The sequence below is a fragment of the Rhinoderma darwinii genome, chromosome 4, assembly GCF_050947455.1.
Source record: "Rhinoderma darwinii isolate aRhiDar2 chromosome 4, aRhiDar2.hap1, whole genome shotgun sequence".
NCBI lineage: Eukaryota > Metazoa > Chordata > Amphibia > Anura > Rhinodermatidae > Rhinoderma > Rhinoderma darwinii.
In genome coordinates this window covers 290,186,545-290,205,411 of record NC_134690.1, presented here as the reverse complement: position 1 = coordinate 290,205,411, position 18,867 = coordinate 290,186,545, and the positions used below count along the sequence as shown (strand labels likewise).

At 41.4% G+C, this 18,867-nt stretch overlaps 1 protein-coding gene across 3 annotated transcripts in view; it reads left to right on the top strand.

Moving 5' to 3' along the window:
* FAM120B (family with sequence similarity 120 member B) overlaps positions 1-17,259 on the top strand; it is a 106,241-nt gene extending 88,982 nt beyond the window's left edge. For 2 of the 3 annotated variants that reach the window (XM_075862593.1, XM_075862594.1), the window contains exons 9-12: positions 8,589-8,705; positions 11,810-11,893; positions 12,263-12,352; positions 17,061-17,259. In XM_075862593.1, the coding sequence (XP_075718708.1) occupies positions 8,589-8,705; positions 11,810-11,893; positions 12,263-12,352; positions 17,061-17,119 (350 nt within the window). In that variant the 3' untranslated portion in view covers positions 17,120-17,259. The remainder of the gene's footprint in view (positions 1-8,588; positions 8,706-11,809; positions 11,894-12,262; positions 12,353-17,060) is intronic. The other variant, XM_075862595.1, reaches the window with a different exon arrangement.
* Positions 17,260-18,867: the final 1,608 nt, after the last annotated feature.

Genomic DNA, 18,867 nt, shown 5'->3' with positions numbered 1-18,867 from the left:
CCCTGTAATTTTATTTGCCTTGGCAGCAGTTGCCTAGTACTGGTTGCTACAGATTTAGGGTATGTGCACACGTAAACTGCATTTACGTCTGAAGTTACGGAGCTGTTTTCAGGAGAAAACAGCTCCGTAATTTCAGACGTAATTGCTCGTACTCGCATTTTGCGAGGCGTCATTGACGGCCGTAATTTAGAGCTGTTCTTCATTGAATTCAATTAAAAACGGCTCAAATTACGTCCAAAGAAGTGCCCTGCACTTCTTTGACAAGGCAGTAATTTTACGCATCGTCGTTTGACAGCTGTCAAACGACGATGCGTAAATTACAGGTCGTCGGCAAACCCATTCAAATGAATGTGCAGATGTTTGCAGACGTATTGGAGCCGTATTTTCAGGCGTAAATCGAGGCATAATACGCCCGCGTTTACACCTGAAAATAGGTCGTGTGAACCCAGCCTTACATTTACTGTCAACTAAAATTCCTAAATACTGTTTCATGTCATTGTTACCCATTGTTTTCTTTTTTAGTATGTAAGGGTGACATTTATTTTCCCTTCCTAAGTGCAAAATCTTACATTTATCAGTATTATACCTCATTTGCCACTTCTGTGCCCAAGTCTCCAACTTATCAAAATCTATTTGTAACAGAATACTGTCTTTTTATGTGTTTATTACTTTACACAGTTTTAACAGTTTTCTCAGTTAAGTATCATTTGCAAAACTGTTTATTTTACTTTGCAATTCCTCTACAAGGACATTAATAAATATATTAAACAGAATGGCACCCAATATGAGATACCACTGACCCATGTGGTATCACAAGTGTAGCGGTGACCCAATCTGAGTGTATACTGTTAATAACCACCCTCTGTTTTCTATTACTGAGCAAATTAATTGCACACAATTTCGTCCAGTCCCAGCATTTTCATATTATGTACCAACCCTTTATGTGCCACAGTACCAAATGCTTTGAAAAAATCATTGATATATGACATCCAATGAGTCCTCTGTCCAGTCTACAGCTTACCTGCTCAAAGAAGCTGATCAGATTAGTTTGACAGGACGGATCCCTCATAAACCCATGCTGATATGACCAATTAACAAATAATGTTGCACAGTTGTTTAAAGTGAAACTCCGTGGAAAAAGCTGAAAATGCAGCTAATGCCAGAAGTGGATCCGCACATCCCAGCCCCAAACTCTTACGTACGTGATCCCTGCCAATCTGGGGTTCCACAGGTGTTTTCTAGCAGGCCCTCAGGTCCGACATAGATGTGCTCATGAACCTGTATAAGAAGAATATCGATAATATTTTGATGGCGCGCACCCTCAAACGGTTCAATACCGTTAATTCATGCATTTAGATACTAAGCTGTGCGGCCGCATAGCCTAGAATTGTAACACATGAATTTAGTCAGAACAGGGCTGAGGCTGTGTAATACAGCCATTGCCCCACTCCTGACAAGAGTGCGCACACGGTCAGCATGATGTGATGTAGCTGGCACTGAAGACAGAGAACATGGCGGGCGCACTACAAAGCACTTCCATGTTCTCTGTCATCAGGGCCTGTGCCACCGCTCATTAGTGCAGCGCCGGCCACATCACATCATGCTGATCACGCGCGCGCACTTGTTATTAGGAGAGGGGCAATGGCTGTATTACACAGCCGCAGCCCCGCTCTAATGGCGGAGATCAGAGAAACCTCTAATCTCAGCCGCTATTCCCTTGAATGCTGCAATCAAAGCTGACCGCAGCATTCAAGGGGAAATTGGGAAGGGGGATGCCCCTCAGATCGCATCACAGGGAATCCCTGTGACGCGATCGAGGGACATGCCATATATGGGCAGACAGCCCAGGGTCCATTGAAGGACCCCAGGGCTGTCTTACCATATTTCCTGTTGTTTGGGCATTCTTAGGTATGTCCTAACAACTACCTGTGTACTATCAGTACACAGGCTAATATACTGGCATATAGATATATGCCAGTACATTAAAGTTTAAAAATAAAAAAGTAAAAAAAAAAGTTAAAGAATAAAAAAAAATGTAAATAAAATAAACACACATTTTTTATAATAAACCATAAAATAAAAGTCCCAATACATAAAATATACACACATTCGGTATCGTCGCTACCATAATAACCTGCACAACAAATTTATAGCATAATTTATGATGTGTATGCTGTAAAAAAAAAATGCTTTCTTTCACTTATTAATGTGAGGCACGACGTGTTATGAATTTAGTACTTCCATGTGCCTTACATTAATAGTAATTAACCCCATCATTTACCTCACACATTAACCCAATGTTGTCCATTATGACTGCGAGAAACATGATGGGGTTAATGAATTATTAATTATGTAAGGCACATAGAGTTTCAAAATTCATCACACCATGTGCCTCACATCAGAAAATGGAAGGACTTTTTTTAATTATTATTTATTTTATTGGCAAAGTATAATTTTGGTATTGAGAATCGCAATACTACATCGTATTGAAGTCCAAATTTTGGTATCGTAACAACCCTAATAAGAAGTGACTCAGATTTTGCAGTGAGTACTTTCCATACAGATTCCTGGGTGGGTCATAAAGTAGCCTACCAGAAAACACCTTCAGATCCCTTGATCGGCAGGGACCACATAATTTAGTCTTTGGGGCTAAAATGGGCACCTCCACTCATCTTTTACCTGAAGTTTCACTTAAATAGAGAGAACTGACCGAGGGTCGTTAAAGGGGTTTTCGTTCTAGGGATAGGTGTGGCTCCCAGAGGTGGGACCCGCATCTTTCTAACATTTATGACATATCATATGGATATTCCATAAATGTCCCTGATGGGAAAACCCCTTTTAAGTATTAAAATGCGTCACCCAAGAGGGAAAACCAAACTGGCTTATTAACTACCTTAGTATAAGGGCAGATACAGACGAACGTTGCGTTTTTGCGCGCGCAAACAACGCTGCGTTTTGCACGCGCAAAAACCATTTGACAGCTGCGTGTGTCATCCGTGTCTGATGCGCGGCTGCGTGATTTTCGCGCAGCCGCCATCATAGAGATGAGGCTAGTCGACGCCCGTCACTGTCCAAGGTGCTGAAAGAGCTAACTCTTTCAGCACCCTCGACAGTGAATGCCGAACACAATATCGAAAAACCTGTTGAAAAAAAAGAAAAAGTCGTACTTACCGAGAACTTCCCGGCCGTTGCCTTGGTGACGCGTCCTTGGTGACGCGCCTCTCGACATCGGGCCCCACCTCCCTGGATGACACGCCAGTCCATGTGACCGCTGCAGCCTGTGCTTGGCCTGTGATTGGCTGGAGCTGTCACTTGGACTTAATTGTCATCCCGGGAGGTCAGACTGGAGGAAGAAGCCGGGAGTTAGCGGTAAGTCAGAACTTCGTTTTTTTTTCTACAGGTTCATGTATATTGGGATCGGAAGTCACGGTCCATGGTGCTGAAACAGTTTAACTCTTTCAGCACCATGGACAGTGACTATCTCCTGACGTCGCGTACCGATAATTTTTTTGCCGGGTTCGGCCAAAACGAGTTTGGCCGAACCCGGTGAAGTTCGGTTCGCTTGTCCGGCTTCGCTCATCGCAAAGACACTCTGTTTGGATGTTCGGAAACAGAAAAGCACTTGGTGCTTTTCTGTTTTCATTCATCCTTTTCACTGCTGTTGCGTGAATCACGATCGTCCCACGGAAGTGCTTCCGTGTGGTGCGCGTGATTTTCACGCACCCATTGACTTCAATGGGTGCGTGATGCGCGAAATACGCAGAGTTATTGAAACTGTCGCGCTTTTTGCGCAGCAGACAAACGCTGCGCAAAAAGCACGGACTGTCTGTACTGCCCCATAGACTTGTATTGGTCCATGCGTGCCGCGTGAATACACGCTCGTGTGAATCCCCCCTAAAGGTGATCTTTCTCTGTCAACAAAAGCATTGCATAAGAAACTTTGTACCCTTTGATCGAAGGTTAGATCATCTTTAAAGAGAACCTTTCACTTGCCCTTACATGTGGAGCTGAGTGCACCATGTAATAGGCAGTGCTGCACAAACCCTGGGGCACTTTAAAAATGTTTTCTATCCTCCTCTGTTATTTAGATATCGGTGCCGTTATATTTGGCGCCCGATATGTAAATAACCGCCTGAACTATCAATGGGGCGTTTCTTTGTTTCTGAATGTCATGGGGGCGTGTTACTTATCGCTCTGACACTGTCCAATCAGCTACAGACAGTGTAAAAGCGACTTGTGCTGTGTGATCTCTCTCACGAGATCACACAGTCTTGTCGTTCTGCACGGAGCGTGCGCGCACATTCGCTTGGACAGTGTCAGAGCGATAAGTAACATGCCCCCATGCCATTTAGAAATAAAGAAATGACCCATTGACAGTTCAGGGGGTTATTTACATATCGGGCGCCAAATATAACAGCACCGATATTTAAATAAGGATAGGGAAAAATGTAAAGTGTGACAAGGTTTGTGTTGCCCTGCCTATTACATGGTGCACTCTGCTGTGCTTGTATAGGCAGGTGAAAGGTTCTCTTTAATGTAAGAACATATTGCTAACCACTTAATCTTCACGTAATGCATCTATTTACTGTCACCAGGTATTTGTGAACATTTACCACAGTACTGGCACGGTTGCAGGTCTGTACACGCAACGTAAAATAGTACTTACACAATCAGAACACCACTACTCCAAATTATTATACAACATGGTGGCCCCTGCAATAATGTCCTAAATCTACTTTCCTATTTAGATACTATAACATTAAGGGTTGACCTGGTCTTTAGGGCTTATGCTGCATAGAAACCCAAAGAATTCTTTGTTTTCCTAATGCTATTTGTTGAGGTGACATGTATAGAAAGTTGCTGAGCCATTAGTTCGCTGTATGGAGGTGCATATCACTTTCATGAATAGCACACCCACGTGAGTGATGAATGAAGATTTCAGCAGTGGTCATGGGTTCACTGTGTGATTATCAGTATATTCAGAACACTTCCCTTTATGTCTTATGACGAGTAGTTTTTCTTTTTGCTATGAGGATCTGATCCTGTATTAAACACATTCTAATTCATGTCTTCCTTTTCCTTACAGACAGATGACATTGCTATTGTCATGTCTTAATCCTACCTGCACGTAGTAAATTTATACAAAAAGTATGAGGGCCTTCAGTGTTTGCGTGGGTAGAAACTGAAGCTCTGCTTCATATTCCCTAAAAAGAATTTAATCATTTATTTGAGTGACTTATAGACCATTGCACGCATACATGTGGGTCAATTTTGGTTCACAATGAATCCTCAATTAAATGTTTTTTACTTCTAAATTCCTGCTGATACTTTACAGCAAAAAGTGGAGGGCACTGACTATAACGACTTAGAGGTGTGAACTGAGCCTTAGGGAGCTATATCACAGATCTACAGTATGTTGTTCTGATTACAATGTGTATTGTACCTCTATGTGCCTCCAGTATTATATGGAGGCTCACATATTTTTTTTTTTTTCATGGATTCATATGGAATCTGTGAGCAAAAATAAATGTGCGTGCTCTCACACATACTGTATTGCACAGGCATTCTCCCCTACAAGCCTGCTTCAATGAAAGGGAAAAATGGCAGATAGCCTACAGACCAAAAATATTGTTCCATGTGTCACCCTTTGCGGTTAGTGGATATGGCTTTGCTGAATTCATATAACCCAGCCTTCAAAAAAAATAAAATATATATATATATATAATATTCAGTAGTGCTCAGAAAATAGCAGTCCAACACCATTAACCTGATAAATCAATGTTTTTGGTAGAAGTGATATTTCTACATAGCAAATAATGTACTTGTAAGTGTAATAAAGTAGGAGAGAAAAAAACGGAGCCAACAATTAGGACCTGGTTGCCACTGCTCATTCTGAGTAATTAAGTCATTATTTGAAAGGGGCTTGTTCAAAATAATAGCAGAGAGGAGTTAAATTGGTGAAGTCATTCATTCTGTGGCATAACAGGTGTCAATTTTGGCACTTATTTAAGGTAGGAGGGTGTCAAATGCTGCACGTGTTGGTTATAGTACATTTCCTTCTGAAATACGGGGAAAATGGGTCATTCCAGACATTGTTCTGATGAAAAACTTACTTTGACTAAAAAGTTTATTGTAGAGGGAGAAACATATAGGGAAGTGCAGCAAATTATGGGCTGCTCAGCTAAAATGATCTCAAATGCCTTGAAGTGGCAACCAAAACCCGAAAGATGCAAAAGTGAGCAGGGAACTACTGTTTGAATGGATTGAAGAATAGCCAAAATGGCAAAGGCTCAGCCAATTATCACTTCCAGAAAGAACAAAGAAGATCTGAAGTTACCAGTGAGTACTGCTATCAGAAGACGATTAAATGAAGCCAAGTTACCAGCAAGATCTCCCCGCAAAGTCCCGTTGTTAAAAAAAAAGACATGTCCTGAATGGGTTAAAATTTGCCAAGGTACACATTGACTGTCCCAATGACAAATGACCCAACATTTTGTGGACTGATGAAAGCAAAATTTTTCTTTTTGGGTCTAGTCGCCACAAACAGTATGTCAGACGACCCCCGAGCACTGAATTCGAGCCAAAGTACACTGAAGAAGACAGTAATGCATTGTCGTGCAAAAATCCTGATAGATACTGTATATTTCTGAGATATTCATACCATGGTGTTGGGCCTATTTATCGCATACAATGGATCATGGATCAGTTTGAATATATCAAAATACTTGAGGAGATCATGTTGCCCTATGCCGAAGAAGAAATGCCCTAGAAATGGGTGTTTCAGCACGGCAGTGACCCAAAACACACCAGTAAGAGAACAACATCTTGGTTACAGGCAAACAGGATTGAGGTAATGGAGTGGCCAGCCCAATCCCCTGACCTCAATCCCATAGAGAACTTGTGGGGTGACATAAAAAATGTGGTCTATGAGGCAAAACCCAAAAATGCAGAACAACTGTCGAATGTAGTCCAATCTTCCTGGACTGGAATACCTATTCAGAGGTGCCAGGAGTTGGTCGACTCAGATTCAAGCAGTTCTCAGAAACAAAGGTTATGCCACTAAATATTACTTCAGTAAGGTGAAATCTGAAACATTTTTTCAGTTTATACGTTAAATTTTCTGTTTATAAAGAAAAATGCTGGCACTGCTATTTTTTAATCTTCCTTTGTCTTTACTTTCTGTACGGCTACATTCACACGGCAGTGAAAAACATGTCCTATTTTTTGACGGCCAATATTCACGGGCCGTGAATAATGGCCGTCAAAAAATAGGACATGTCCTATTTTTGGCTGTTTTCCCGACCAGACGGCTCCCATAGAAGTCAATGGATCCGTTTTTACCGGCCGTTTTTTAGGAAACAATCCTTGTAACGACCGGTAAAAACTGATCCTGGCCAAGGACTCCCCGCACACAGCGCTTCTTTGAGCACTGAGCCCAGGGAAGCCCTTGACATTACTGTCCATAGAAGGACAGTGATGTCGGGTTTTCAAGAATTGATTCAGCGGCCAGGGCATCGCAAGTTCTCTGGCCAGGGACTGCAGTCTTGTAGCTAGCACCCCTCCATGTAGATAGCAACCCCCCGCCTAAAGATAGCAAGCCCCCCACCCATCACCGTAGATAGCGCACCACTGTAGCTCCCTGTAGGAGTGGAATCCCCAGCAGTCAGACCCATCTTTGGCAGGGGATTCCGCTCCTAGAGAAGCCCCTGGCGTCACTATCCATATATGGACATTGACGTCAAGGTGTTACTCCTAGAGCGGAATCCCCGGTCCGCTCTGGCAGGGGATTCCGCTCATCTGACGTCACTGTCCATATATGGACAGAGACATCAGGGGCTCTGTCTATGAGCGGAATTCCGGGCCCGCTCTCTAAAACATGAAGTATTTAACTTTATGTTCTTTACAGGACACAGAAGGGCAGCAGTCTGTGGGCCTCTTACACTTTTCTGACCTGTCAAAAACAGTTTCCAGACGAACAGATGTAGCCATCTTTATCTTGACTTTTAACACATTAAATACACAGTGGCAAGATCCTTTATCTTGACTTTTTTAATGGCTTTTGTTGTGTGATGTCAGGCTGCAGCAAGTTATCAGAGTCAAGATAAAGATGGCTATATCCGTACATGGTTTATGTTTTACAATGGAAGTCAATGGCAACAGGGTGCAACTGTATATTCATCCTGTTGCTTTTTTCCAGCAGTTATTCCTCCCTAACAGATGCCCAGCAATAACGTGATCATCGGACCTTACATAAGAACGGGTACTTCATCTTGCAATGATTTATCACTGTGTATGTAACAATCTTCATTGCACAAGCAATAAAAAACTATCTGCCGCTTCCACAGGGCCTATCCAGGGCTTCTGCACTGCACAAGTCTTGGTGCAAAAGATATTATATAGCACCATAGAAAGGCACCACTTTAGAATCTACTACCGCAAAGTGATAAAATACCGCAGAAAGATGGAATTAATGCATTGTGGGAGCAATAAGTTTTAGGTCGTTTTGTAAAAGGTGTGCAGTAAACAGATGGATTTGTTAGGTTCTTGTTGGTCTACTTATTAAAACCATTCTTACTTATTTCTTATAGAGGTGTCCAGTGGTTCATGTACTAGAAAGGAACAGTCTGATTTTGATCCTCAGTATGACCAGGGAAGAGAAAGAGACGAGTGTCAGAATGTCCGCCATCAGCAAGCACCTAACCGAGGTATGTCCGAGAACATCTCTGCTGGATTGTTTTATATGATTGTCATTTCGTTGTACAATATTTATATATTTCTATAAGGATTTCTGAATTAATAATTAACACTAGTTTTATTAAATATCTAAAGGTACAGTGATGCTAGAAAGTTTTTGAACTTTCAGAATTTTCTGCATACATGTAATTGGGAAGAATATGTTTATAGTTTAGTGCATTCGGTTACACAATAGAGTTAGTAACATTAGTAACAAAAAAAGATATTGTGGTTGGTTGGCTTCTATTACGAAGACAATCCCTTTTTTTAATGAAGCTGGCCCAGCAATGAGTTGAAATGTAGTACAGGTATCAATATTAATTGGTACCGGGACGACCATTGTAAGTTGAAACTATTGTAGCTTTATACGATAAGTCTATGGAAAACCTGTAATTGGTTCTGAAGTCCCCGAAATGTCTTCCCAAAATAAGATTAAAGACAAATAGGAAGATAACTAATCTAGATAAAGCAAGTCCTTACGTATAGAAGTCAGAAATAGCTGCTGGAAGCAGTAAATCACTTTCTATGATATCCATATGTGCTTTCATTTTTTTTTTAGAAATACTAGTTATATCTTTATGATAAGTAGTTATCCAGGTTAGCATTAGTTTATTTGTAAATATAAACAATGTGTAAAAGTGTTAGGAATTGCTAGATAAAGCACAGCATCTATTATATGGCCGTAAAGGGTTAATATAATTACTGCACCATTTACCGATCCCAGAACCAGAGTTTTGTGGTTTTATACTAATGGCGGGCATTTAGCTAAAAAGGACATTTGAGAGGAGGATTGTGAACAGCTCTCAGCCAATCAGCATCACTGGCAGTGTTCTCAGCAATGCGGATTGGCTAACACACAAGGTTTTCCTCCGTCATGGCCATTTCAGTTATATACCAAGCACAGTACACAGCCCCCCACAGTTCCCCAGTCTCAGGTTCTGCGCGTTGTGTAGTGGTAATACTAAACACTCACAGATTAACCCTTTATGGCTATCCTATAGATACCTTGTTTACAGTTCATGGGCCTCATGGCAGAGACGCATTCGGCAACTACTTAGCCTAATCAGTAATAGAATGTCTACCTTTCAATAATATTTTACATAAAAGTTGATTAACTTTGTAATTACCTGCTATTACTTATATTGTACTTATCAAGAGTTACAGCCTATATTAGGGTAAGGTCACACGGAGCGGACCTGACACGGTTGCAACGAGTCCAACAACCGCGCCACCAGCACGTTCGGCGCCGCTGTCAAATACCCTGTTAATGGCCGTTCGTTAATGCAGGTAAAACGTTCCTTTATCTGCAAAATCGTGCATCCATAACGGGTGTATTACTTAACTGCCGCACGATTTTGCAGATAAAGGAAAGTTTTACCCGCATTAACACGCAGCCATTAACAGGATATTTGACAGCCGCGCTGAACATGGTTGTTGGCCACGTCACGACCATGTCAGGGCCGCTCCGTTTGGCCTTATCCTTAGGCTACATGCATACGTTGCGTAATTTGATGCATTTTTAGGTGCAGTATTTACATATTGATGCGGAAATAGGTTTGGCTTTATGCTGCTTATTTTGGTGTGTTTTTCTTTAAAACTACTCAGATACAATTCGCAAGCGGAAACGCAGGATAAATTGACATGCTGCAGATTTTAAAATACGCACTGCACGTCAATATTCACGCAGAAAAAATCTGCACCGTGTATCTGCACTTTGCTGGTACTGTATTAACTGCAGGTTTGCTGCGTAATACTCAACCTGTGCATTCAGCCTTATAGTGCAGAACTGCATTCACAATTCTGCAGGCTTCAAAGCTGAAATATCCCATCATTCCTCAATGTCTAATCAGAGCTTGAAATGTGAATGCAATTCTGTAATGCGGGCTGGAATTCAGAATCCAGGTACACTATATGGCCAAAAGTACACCTAGCCTAATTATTGAGTCAGGTGTTTTTCAGACGCACCCTTTGCAAACAGGTGTGTAAAATCAAGCACACAGCCATGCAATCTCCTTAGTCAAAAAAGGACTTAGGCCCCATGCACACGAACATGTTTTTGCGGCCGCAAATCTGCGGGTGAATTGCAGTCCCATTAATTTCTATGGGCCCATGCACACGACCGTGGTTTCCATGGTCTGTGCATTGCACAGGATCCTAGACCGCAAAAAGATAGGACATGTCTTATTACAGCCGTGTTTTGCGGTCCAGGCTCATAGAAATTAATGCGCACGGCCCGCGATTGGCCCGCGGGTGACACACCGCGGCTGTCCGAGCCGCAAATCACAGCCGTGTACACCACTACGGTCGTGTGCATGAGGCCTTAGGCTGTGTGCACATCAACGTTGTCTTTCCGTTGAGGTGTTCCGTCTGAGGTTTTCAACGGAAAAGAAAACAGAAAACTTAGCTTCTGTTTGCATCATCATTGATCTCAAGTCGACTGCGCTATTAATTCCATCAAAACAACAAAACCCTGTCACAACGGTGACAAACGTTTCCGTTACCATTGAGAAACCTCCGATAGAACCCCTCAACGGAAAGACAACGCTGATGTGAACAAGCCCTAAGCGCTAATATTGTGAATTGGAAGCATCTGGAAGTAACAACAGCTCAGCCTAAAAGGCGGTAGACCACACAAACTCACAGAGCCAGGCCACCTAGTGCTGAAGCACGTGGCGCGTAAAAATTGCCAATCACTCAATACAGAGTTCAAAACTTCCTCTGGAAGTGACATCCGCACAAGAATTGTGCATTTGGAGCTTCATGAAATGCGTTTCTATCACAAATGCTCTTTTGGCTGAATGGGCACCAATTCCCACAGACACAACCCAAAATGTTGTGGAAAGTCTTCCCAGAAGAGTGGAGGCTGTTATAGCTGTAAAAGGGGCCTATCTCCATATTTTACTCCAGCACACTTTATATTAAGACTGGTGTATGTAACGCCAGTAAAAATCGCCCCCCCCCTTTATGTTTGTGTAGATTTTCATTACTAGATTGTTTATTACATTGTTATAATACTGCATTATACATTGTATTGCTGTAGATTGTACAAATAAGGCATTTTTTTTATTTTTATCAGGAAGGCACTTTTATTCTTACCATGACCAAAGGGGCAAAAGTAATTATTGGCAAAATGTTCCAAATCAGCAAGCAAGTCATCAAGGTAATTAATAAAATGGACAAAAAAACAACAACAATTAGATAAGCATGCATTCACACAAGCAGGTTTTGTGATAAAAAAATTTTGCCGCAAATTTGCAGTCCCCCAAAAAAAATTTGTCACATTTTGGCAGAAGCACAGCATCTTACCGAAATTACACCATTTAAACAGAAATTTTACGGTAATTGCCTCAATTTTGCACAACCGCTGAAGGTTTTTTTTACCCTTAATCTAATGGAGCACAATAGAAAAAAAATACGTTTATTTCATGACACTTTATTTCAGCCGTTTATTATACAGAAAATATAATGTTTTTTATTACAGTTGACAGTTTCGATTGCCATACATATGTGTTTTTTTTATTGTACACAGGACAGTGGACAGACTTTAACCCTTCACATGAGTATGATAGCAGAGGAACTGCACATTATGGGGGTCTTGAATATGGAAGATACAATCCAGGTAAAATAACAATTGCATTGATTTGTAGTTTATTCACCATAACTTAGTTAGTGAACATTGCTACCTTGTTGAACTTTGCTTTAAAGGGGTTTTCCCATGAGATAGATTTATGACATGTCAGATAGATGTGGGTTCGATTACTGGCACCTGCACCTATCTCTAGAATGGGGGTCCTTAAACCCTGTTCTACCGCTCTGTGTTGTGGCTGAAGCAGGAGAATTCTGACCATGACTTAGGAAACAGCGTAGATCACTGAGCTAAGCTGTTTCCGTAAGTCCCATAGAACTGAATGCTAGTTACGCCTAACTGCCTATCATTACTATGGGAGTTACGGAAACAGTGTAGCTCAGCGAGCTACGCTGTTTTCGTATTCCCAACCATATAGTCAGGAAGTGGCCAAAGAGGCAGGGGGAGCAGAAAAAGGTAGAACGGGGTTTAGGGGCGCCACGTCCTAGAGATAGGTGCGGGTCCCAGAGGTGGGACCCGCATCTCTCTGCCATTTATGACAAATCCTATGGATATGTCATAAATGTCTCCCATGGGAAAACCCCTTCCCGCTGCAGCCACTTTTGACCTTCCTGACGGAGCCTTATTTTTCAAATCTGACGTGTCATTTTATGTGGTAATAACTTTGGAATGCTTTTACCTATCCAAGCGATTCTGAGTTTGTTTTCTCGTGACACATTGTACTTTAAGTTAGTGGTAAAATTTGGTCGATACATTCAGTATTTGCAAATTGCATTTTTCCAAATTTAAATGTATCTGGTTATAGTAATACCACACAAAATAGTTGCTAATTAGCTTTTACCATATGTCTACTTTAGATTGGCATCGTTTTTTTGAACATTCTTTTATTTTTCTAGGACGTTACAAGGCTTAGAACTTTAGCAGAAATTCCTCACATTTTCAAGAAAATTTCAAAAGGCTATTTTTACAGGGACCAGTTCAGGGGCCTATACAATAGAAACCGGCATAAAATTCCCCTTTTTAAAAACTTCACCCCAAGTATTCAAAACAGCATTTAGAAAGTTTCTTAACCTTTTAGGCGTTTCACAAGAATTAATTAAATGTAGAGGTGACATTTACAACTTTTATTTTTTTTGCAGAAATTCATAGTTAATAAAAAAAATTCTGTAACACAGAAGGTTTTACCATGGAAACGCAACTCAACATTTATTGCCCAGATTCTGCAGTTTTTAGAAATATCCCACATTTGGCCCTAGTGTGCTAATAGACTGAAGCACCGGCCTCAGAAGCAAAGGAGCACCTAGTGTATTTTGGGGCCGTCTTTTTATTATAATATATTTTAGGTACCATGTCAGGTTTGAATAGGTCTTTTGATGCCAAAACAGACCCCATTTTGAAATCTGCACCCACAAGGAATTCATCTAGGGGTGTAGTGAGCATTTTGACCTCACAGGTGTTTCATAGATTTTATTAGAATTTGGACGTGAAAATGAAAAATTAATTTTTTTCCAATAAGATGTAGTTCTACCTAAAAAAAAAAACAAAAGAAGAAAAAGCCCCCTAACATTTGTAAAGCAACTTCTCTGGAGTATGGAAATACCCCATATGTGGTTATAAACTGCTGTTTGGGCACACGGCAAGGATCAGAAGAGAACGAGCGCCATTTGGCTTTTGGAGCACGGATTTTGCTGGATTGGTTTCTTGGCACCATTTCGCTTTTGCAACGCCCCTAAGGTACCAGTACAGTGGAAATTACCCAAAAGTGACTCCACTTGGGATACTATACCCCTTGAGGATTTAATATAGGGGTGTAGTGAGCACTTTGACCCCACAGGCGTTTCATAGATTTTATTAGAATTTGGCAGTTGAGATAAAAATAACATTTTTTTTCCAATAAGACGTAGCTTTAGCTCAAAATTTTTCATTTTCTCAACAAATAAAGGAGAAAAAGCACCCCAACATTTGTAAAGTAATTTCTCTCGAGTATGGCAATACCCCATATGTGGTCATACACTGCTATTTGGGTACACAGTAGGGCTCAGAAGGGAAGGTGTGCCATTTAGCTTTTTGAATGTAGATTCAGCTGGATTGGTTTCTGGGCGCTTGTCACGGACACTGGGTTTGTGGACCCACTAGGCCGCTCCGCCGTAGCGGGGAGGCAGCTGACCAGGTCACAGTCTATGTGAAAGTAAGATAGCAGACAGTAATGCTTAGGTACCTGAAATAGTCCGGACGGTGACTGTGGCTTCAGCACGGATGGAGGCAGGTGCGGAAAGTGGCGCCAGACGTGGTGGGCAGTATCCGATGAGCAGATAGCACTTGACGTGGCAGATGGCACTTGACGTGGCAGATGGCACTTGACGTGGCAGACGGCACTTGACGTGGCAGACGACACGTGACGTGGCAAACGGCACTTGACGTGGCAGATGGCACTTGACGTGGCAGATGGCACTTGAACACGGGTAGGCACAGGAACAATGCGGAATATAGGAACGGTAACGGCACGGGTAACAGCTGGAACGGGAGACACTAAGGGACCATTTGCGAGACAGACAGGGAAAGACTAACAACGCTCAGGCAAGGATCAGAAGGGCTGGGGCATTCTTATAGGGCAGGGAATCACGTGGGTTAATGATCATAGTTTTCATGTGCGCGCGCTGGCCCTTTAAGAGCGGGCGCGAGCGTGCGCGCGCACCCTACGGGACCCGGCCGAACAGAGCGGAAGTGAGCGCTGACATCTCCTAGGAGGGAGACAGAGGCCAGCGCTCACAGATCCATGGCTGCGGGCGTCGGGAGGTGAGTGAACCCGACGTCCCGCGGCCATGGGCGCTACAGCGCTATGTCGCAAAGCCCCTGTGGAACCAAAGGATTGGAAACCCCCCATAAGTAACCCCATTTTGGAAATTACACCACTCAAGGTGTTCACCTAGGGGTGTAGTGAGAATGTTAACCCCGCAGGTGTTTTCCAGAAATTAGTGTGCACTCGGTGTTGCAGAGTGAAAATTTTATTTTTTCCATAAATATGACAATATGTGGTGACCAGCTTGTGCCACCATAACAAGACAGCTCTCTACTTATTATGCTGTGTTTCCCAGTTTTAGAAACACCCTACATGTTGCCCTTATCTTTTGCATAGACATTCGATCAGGCTCAGGAGTGAAAGTGTACCATGGGAAATTGAGGCCTAATTTGGCGATTTACAAAGTATTGGTTCACAATTGCAGGGCTCTGATGTGAAATAATGAAACAAAGCCCTTAGAAGTGACCCCATTTTGGAAACTGCACCCCTCAAGGCATTTATTAAGGGGTGTGGTGAGACATACACCCCAAAAATTGTTGAAAGGGTTCTCCCGGGGGTGGCGATGCCATATATGTGGAAGTAAACTGCTGTTTGGGCACACTGTAGGGCTCAGAAGGGAGGGAGCGCCATTTGGCTTTTGGAGCGTGGATTTTGCTTGGTAGTAGTTTTGTTTGGAGTTTTACTGGTGTTTCCGTTTATAATGGGAGGGTACAATGTAAGCTGGGCAGAGTAGATAGTACATAGTCAGGTGGGTGGTATAATAATGGGGTAAAGAAACCAATAAAATAATTCATAGATGTGTGTTACGCTGTGAAGCAATCCTTTATGCACAGGCCAGTGTCGCTCTGATAAATAGTATTGTTTCTTATCCCCCTTTTGGTCCACACTCTGGGCCTTTGTAGTTTGGGGAATTTTGCTAGGAAAGCATTGTCCTGGTATAATACGGGCACCCTCGCTTCCAGCAGATATGTTTGGGCCCTCCCCTTTATTTCCTGACTTATTGGAGCCTTAACTCATTTTCTTTTTTCATAGACATAGTGGTATGAGGGCTGTTTTTTTGCGGGACGAACTGTAGTTATTATTGGTACCGTATTGGGGCACATGCGTCTTTTTGATCACTTTTTATCCTATTTTTTGGTAGGCAAGGTAACCAAAAAACAGCAATTCTGGCATAGTTTTTTTTTTTATACAGCATTCACCATGCATTATAAATTACATGTTAACTTTATTCTTCGGGTCAGTATGATTCCGGTGATACCACATTTATAGCACTTTTATATGTTTTATAACGTTTTGCACAATAAAATTACTTTTGTAAAAATAATGTATTTTTTTCTGTCGCCATGTTGTGAGAAACATAACTTTTACATTTAATTGCAAAACCACTCATAAGAAGAACATTTAAGGCAGAGAGAGGAAATCCCTTCTCTTGAGTGATATATCTCTAAGCTTTTTAATGATCTAAGACCAATCAGTTGCATTGGAATTAACCTAAACTCCTAAATACTCTTCTTCTCTTGTTATCTCATCGTCCGCTGGAAGCTGAGGAATGATAGAGTTGCAGTACAGCTTTAATTGCTCGCTGTTTTATATTGTGTTTATCTTATATTGTGTTACGAAAAGTCACATAAACTGATTTTGCCATCATTACATTTGCTTTTCCTCTGCCATTTTTACATACACTGATCTATATTTACTGATGTGAATGGCCTAGAGACAGAAGTAGGGCAATACATGGGTAAATCGGTGTTAAAGGTAAAACATATGTTAATAATACTACAGAGAGCAGCTTTCTGGAACCACTTTAATAAGGGAGATGGAGACCCTTCACTCTACATTCATTTTTATACAGCAGACATATTCAATCTTCTTTTAAATCAACTTAACTGTTTTGCAATATCTATACTAGTTCATTAACACTGTTCTGTAACCTCTTTATAGGACAAAGATCGCGTCACAGAGGCCAAAGAAGTAGAGGACACCAATTTTCTAACCCATAATTGCTGCCCTTGAAGCAAGACAGTCTAACAATGTGGCTCCCAGATTCAGAAAAGTTTGCGCACCCCTTGGTGTCTTTGGAAGCTGCCAGATCTGCTCAGAGGACTTCATAAAGCAAAACAATATTGTCATAAAATTTAAATATGTTTAACCCCTTCCTACAATGATACTTAACACACAACCACTGACCACGGCATCTAAGTGGTTAGACAGAGTGAGAAGGATATTAGACTAGGGTATTAGATCTTGCCTAAAAAATCAGAAAACAAGCCATTGTAATGCTCCGTCAAGAAAAACAATTAAAATTTTATGGGTCTTCGAATGCAACGACAAAAAAAAAGAAATAGTTTTTTTTTAATGTGCAAAAGTAGAAGAACATAAAAAAGGGGATCGCTATAATCGTACCGACCAGCAGGATAAAGTTATCATGTCATTTATACCACACGATGAATGCTGTAAACACAAAACCCAACACACAATTATGGAATTTCAGTTTGGGTTTTTTCACCCTAAAAAATGTAAGTTATACATTACATTATATGTACCCTTGAATAACGCCATTAAAAAAAACAACTTGTCCTGCAAAAAAACAAGCACTTATACAGATACATCGATGGAACAATAAAAAAGATATGGCTTATGAAATGCGGAGATAAAAAAAATAAGAGTACCAATCTAGGCTGCGTTCTGAAGGAAGCCAAAACCTAAAATTTCACTTTAAAAGTATGACAAATGCTAGGTATGTTATATGACAAGAGGTTATGCCGTTACCCTTATAATTAATGCTAACAGTGAACAATAGACAAGGAATCTGCCGTACTTGGGCAAAACACATACTAAGCCACCCTAGAGCATAGATCAAAAGAAAAGAAGGCATCCCTTGTCATAGTGAAGGAAATGGACTTCATGTACATTGTAGACTTAGCTCAAACAGTATGTAATAAATCCTTCTGGTGTCTATGGAGCTATGTCAATCAGGAGCCCTCTAATATCCAACTTCAGTATAACATTACAATTCCATTCCGGTCTCCATAACGCATGAGAAAATTTACATTAATGATAGATAGATAGATAGATAGATAGATAGATAGATAGATAGATAGATAGATAGATAGATAGATAGATAGATAGATAGATAGATAGATAGATAGATGATAGATAGATTAGATAGACACCGATCAGCCATAACATTAGAACGACTGACAGGTGAAGTAAATAACATTGATTATCTCATTACAATGGCGCCTGTCATGGAGTGGGATATATTAGGCATTTAGTTCTTGAAGTTGATGTATTGAAAGCTGGAACAATGGAAAAGTGTAAGGATCTGAGCGACTTTGACTAGGGCCAAAATGTGATGGCTAGACGACTGGGTTAGAGCATGTCCAAAACAGCAGGTTGTATGGAGTTTTCATGGTATGCAGTGGATAGTACCTACCAAAAAAAGGTTCAATGAAGGACAACATGTGAACCAACAACAGAGTCATGGGCAGCCAAGGCTTATTGATGCACGTGGAGAGCCGCAGATTCGTCAGAGTGCCCATGCTGACCCCTGTCCACCACTGAAAGGGCCGACAGTGTGCACGTGAGCATCAGAACTGGAGAATGGAGCAATAGAAAAGGTGGCCTGGTTTAATGAGTCACATTTTCTTTTAGATCATAAGCACTTTTAGAGAAGGGCAAGCCGGCAGAGGCAGTGTGATGTTTTGGACAATGTTCTGCTGGGGAACCTTGAGTCCAGGCATTTATG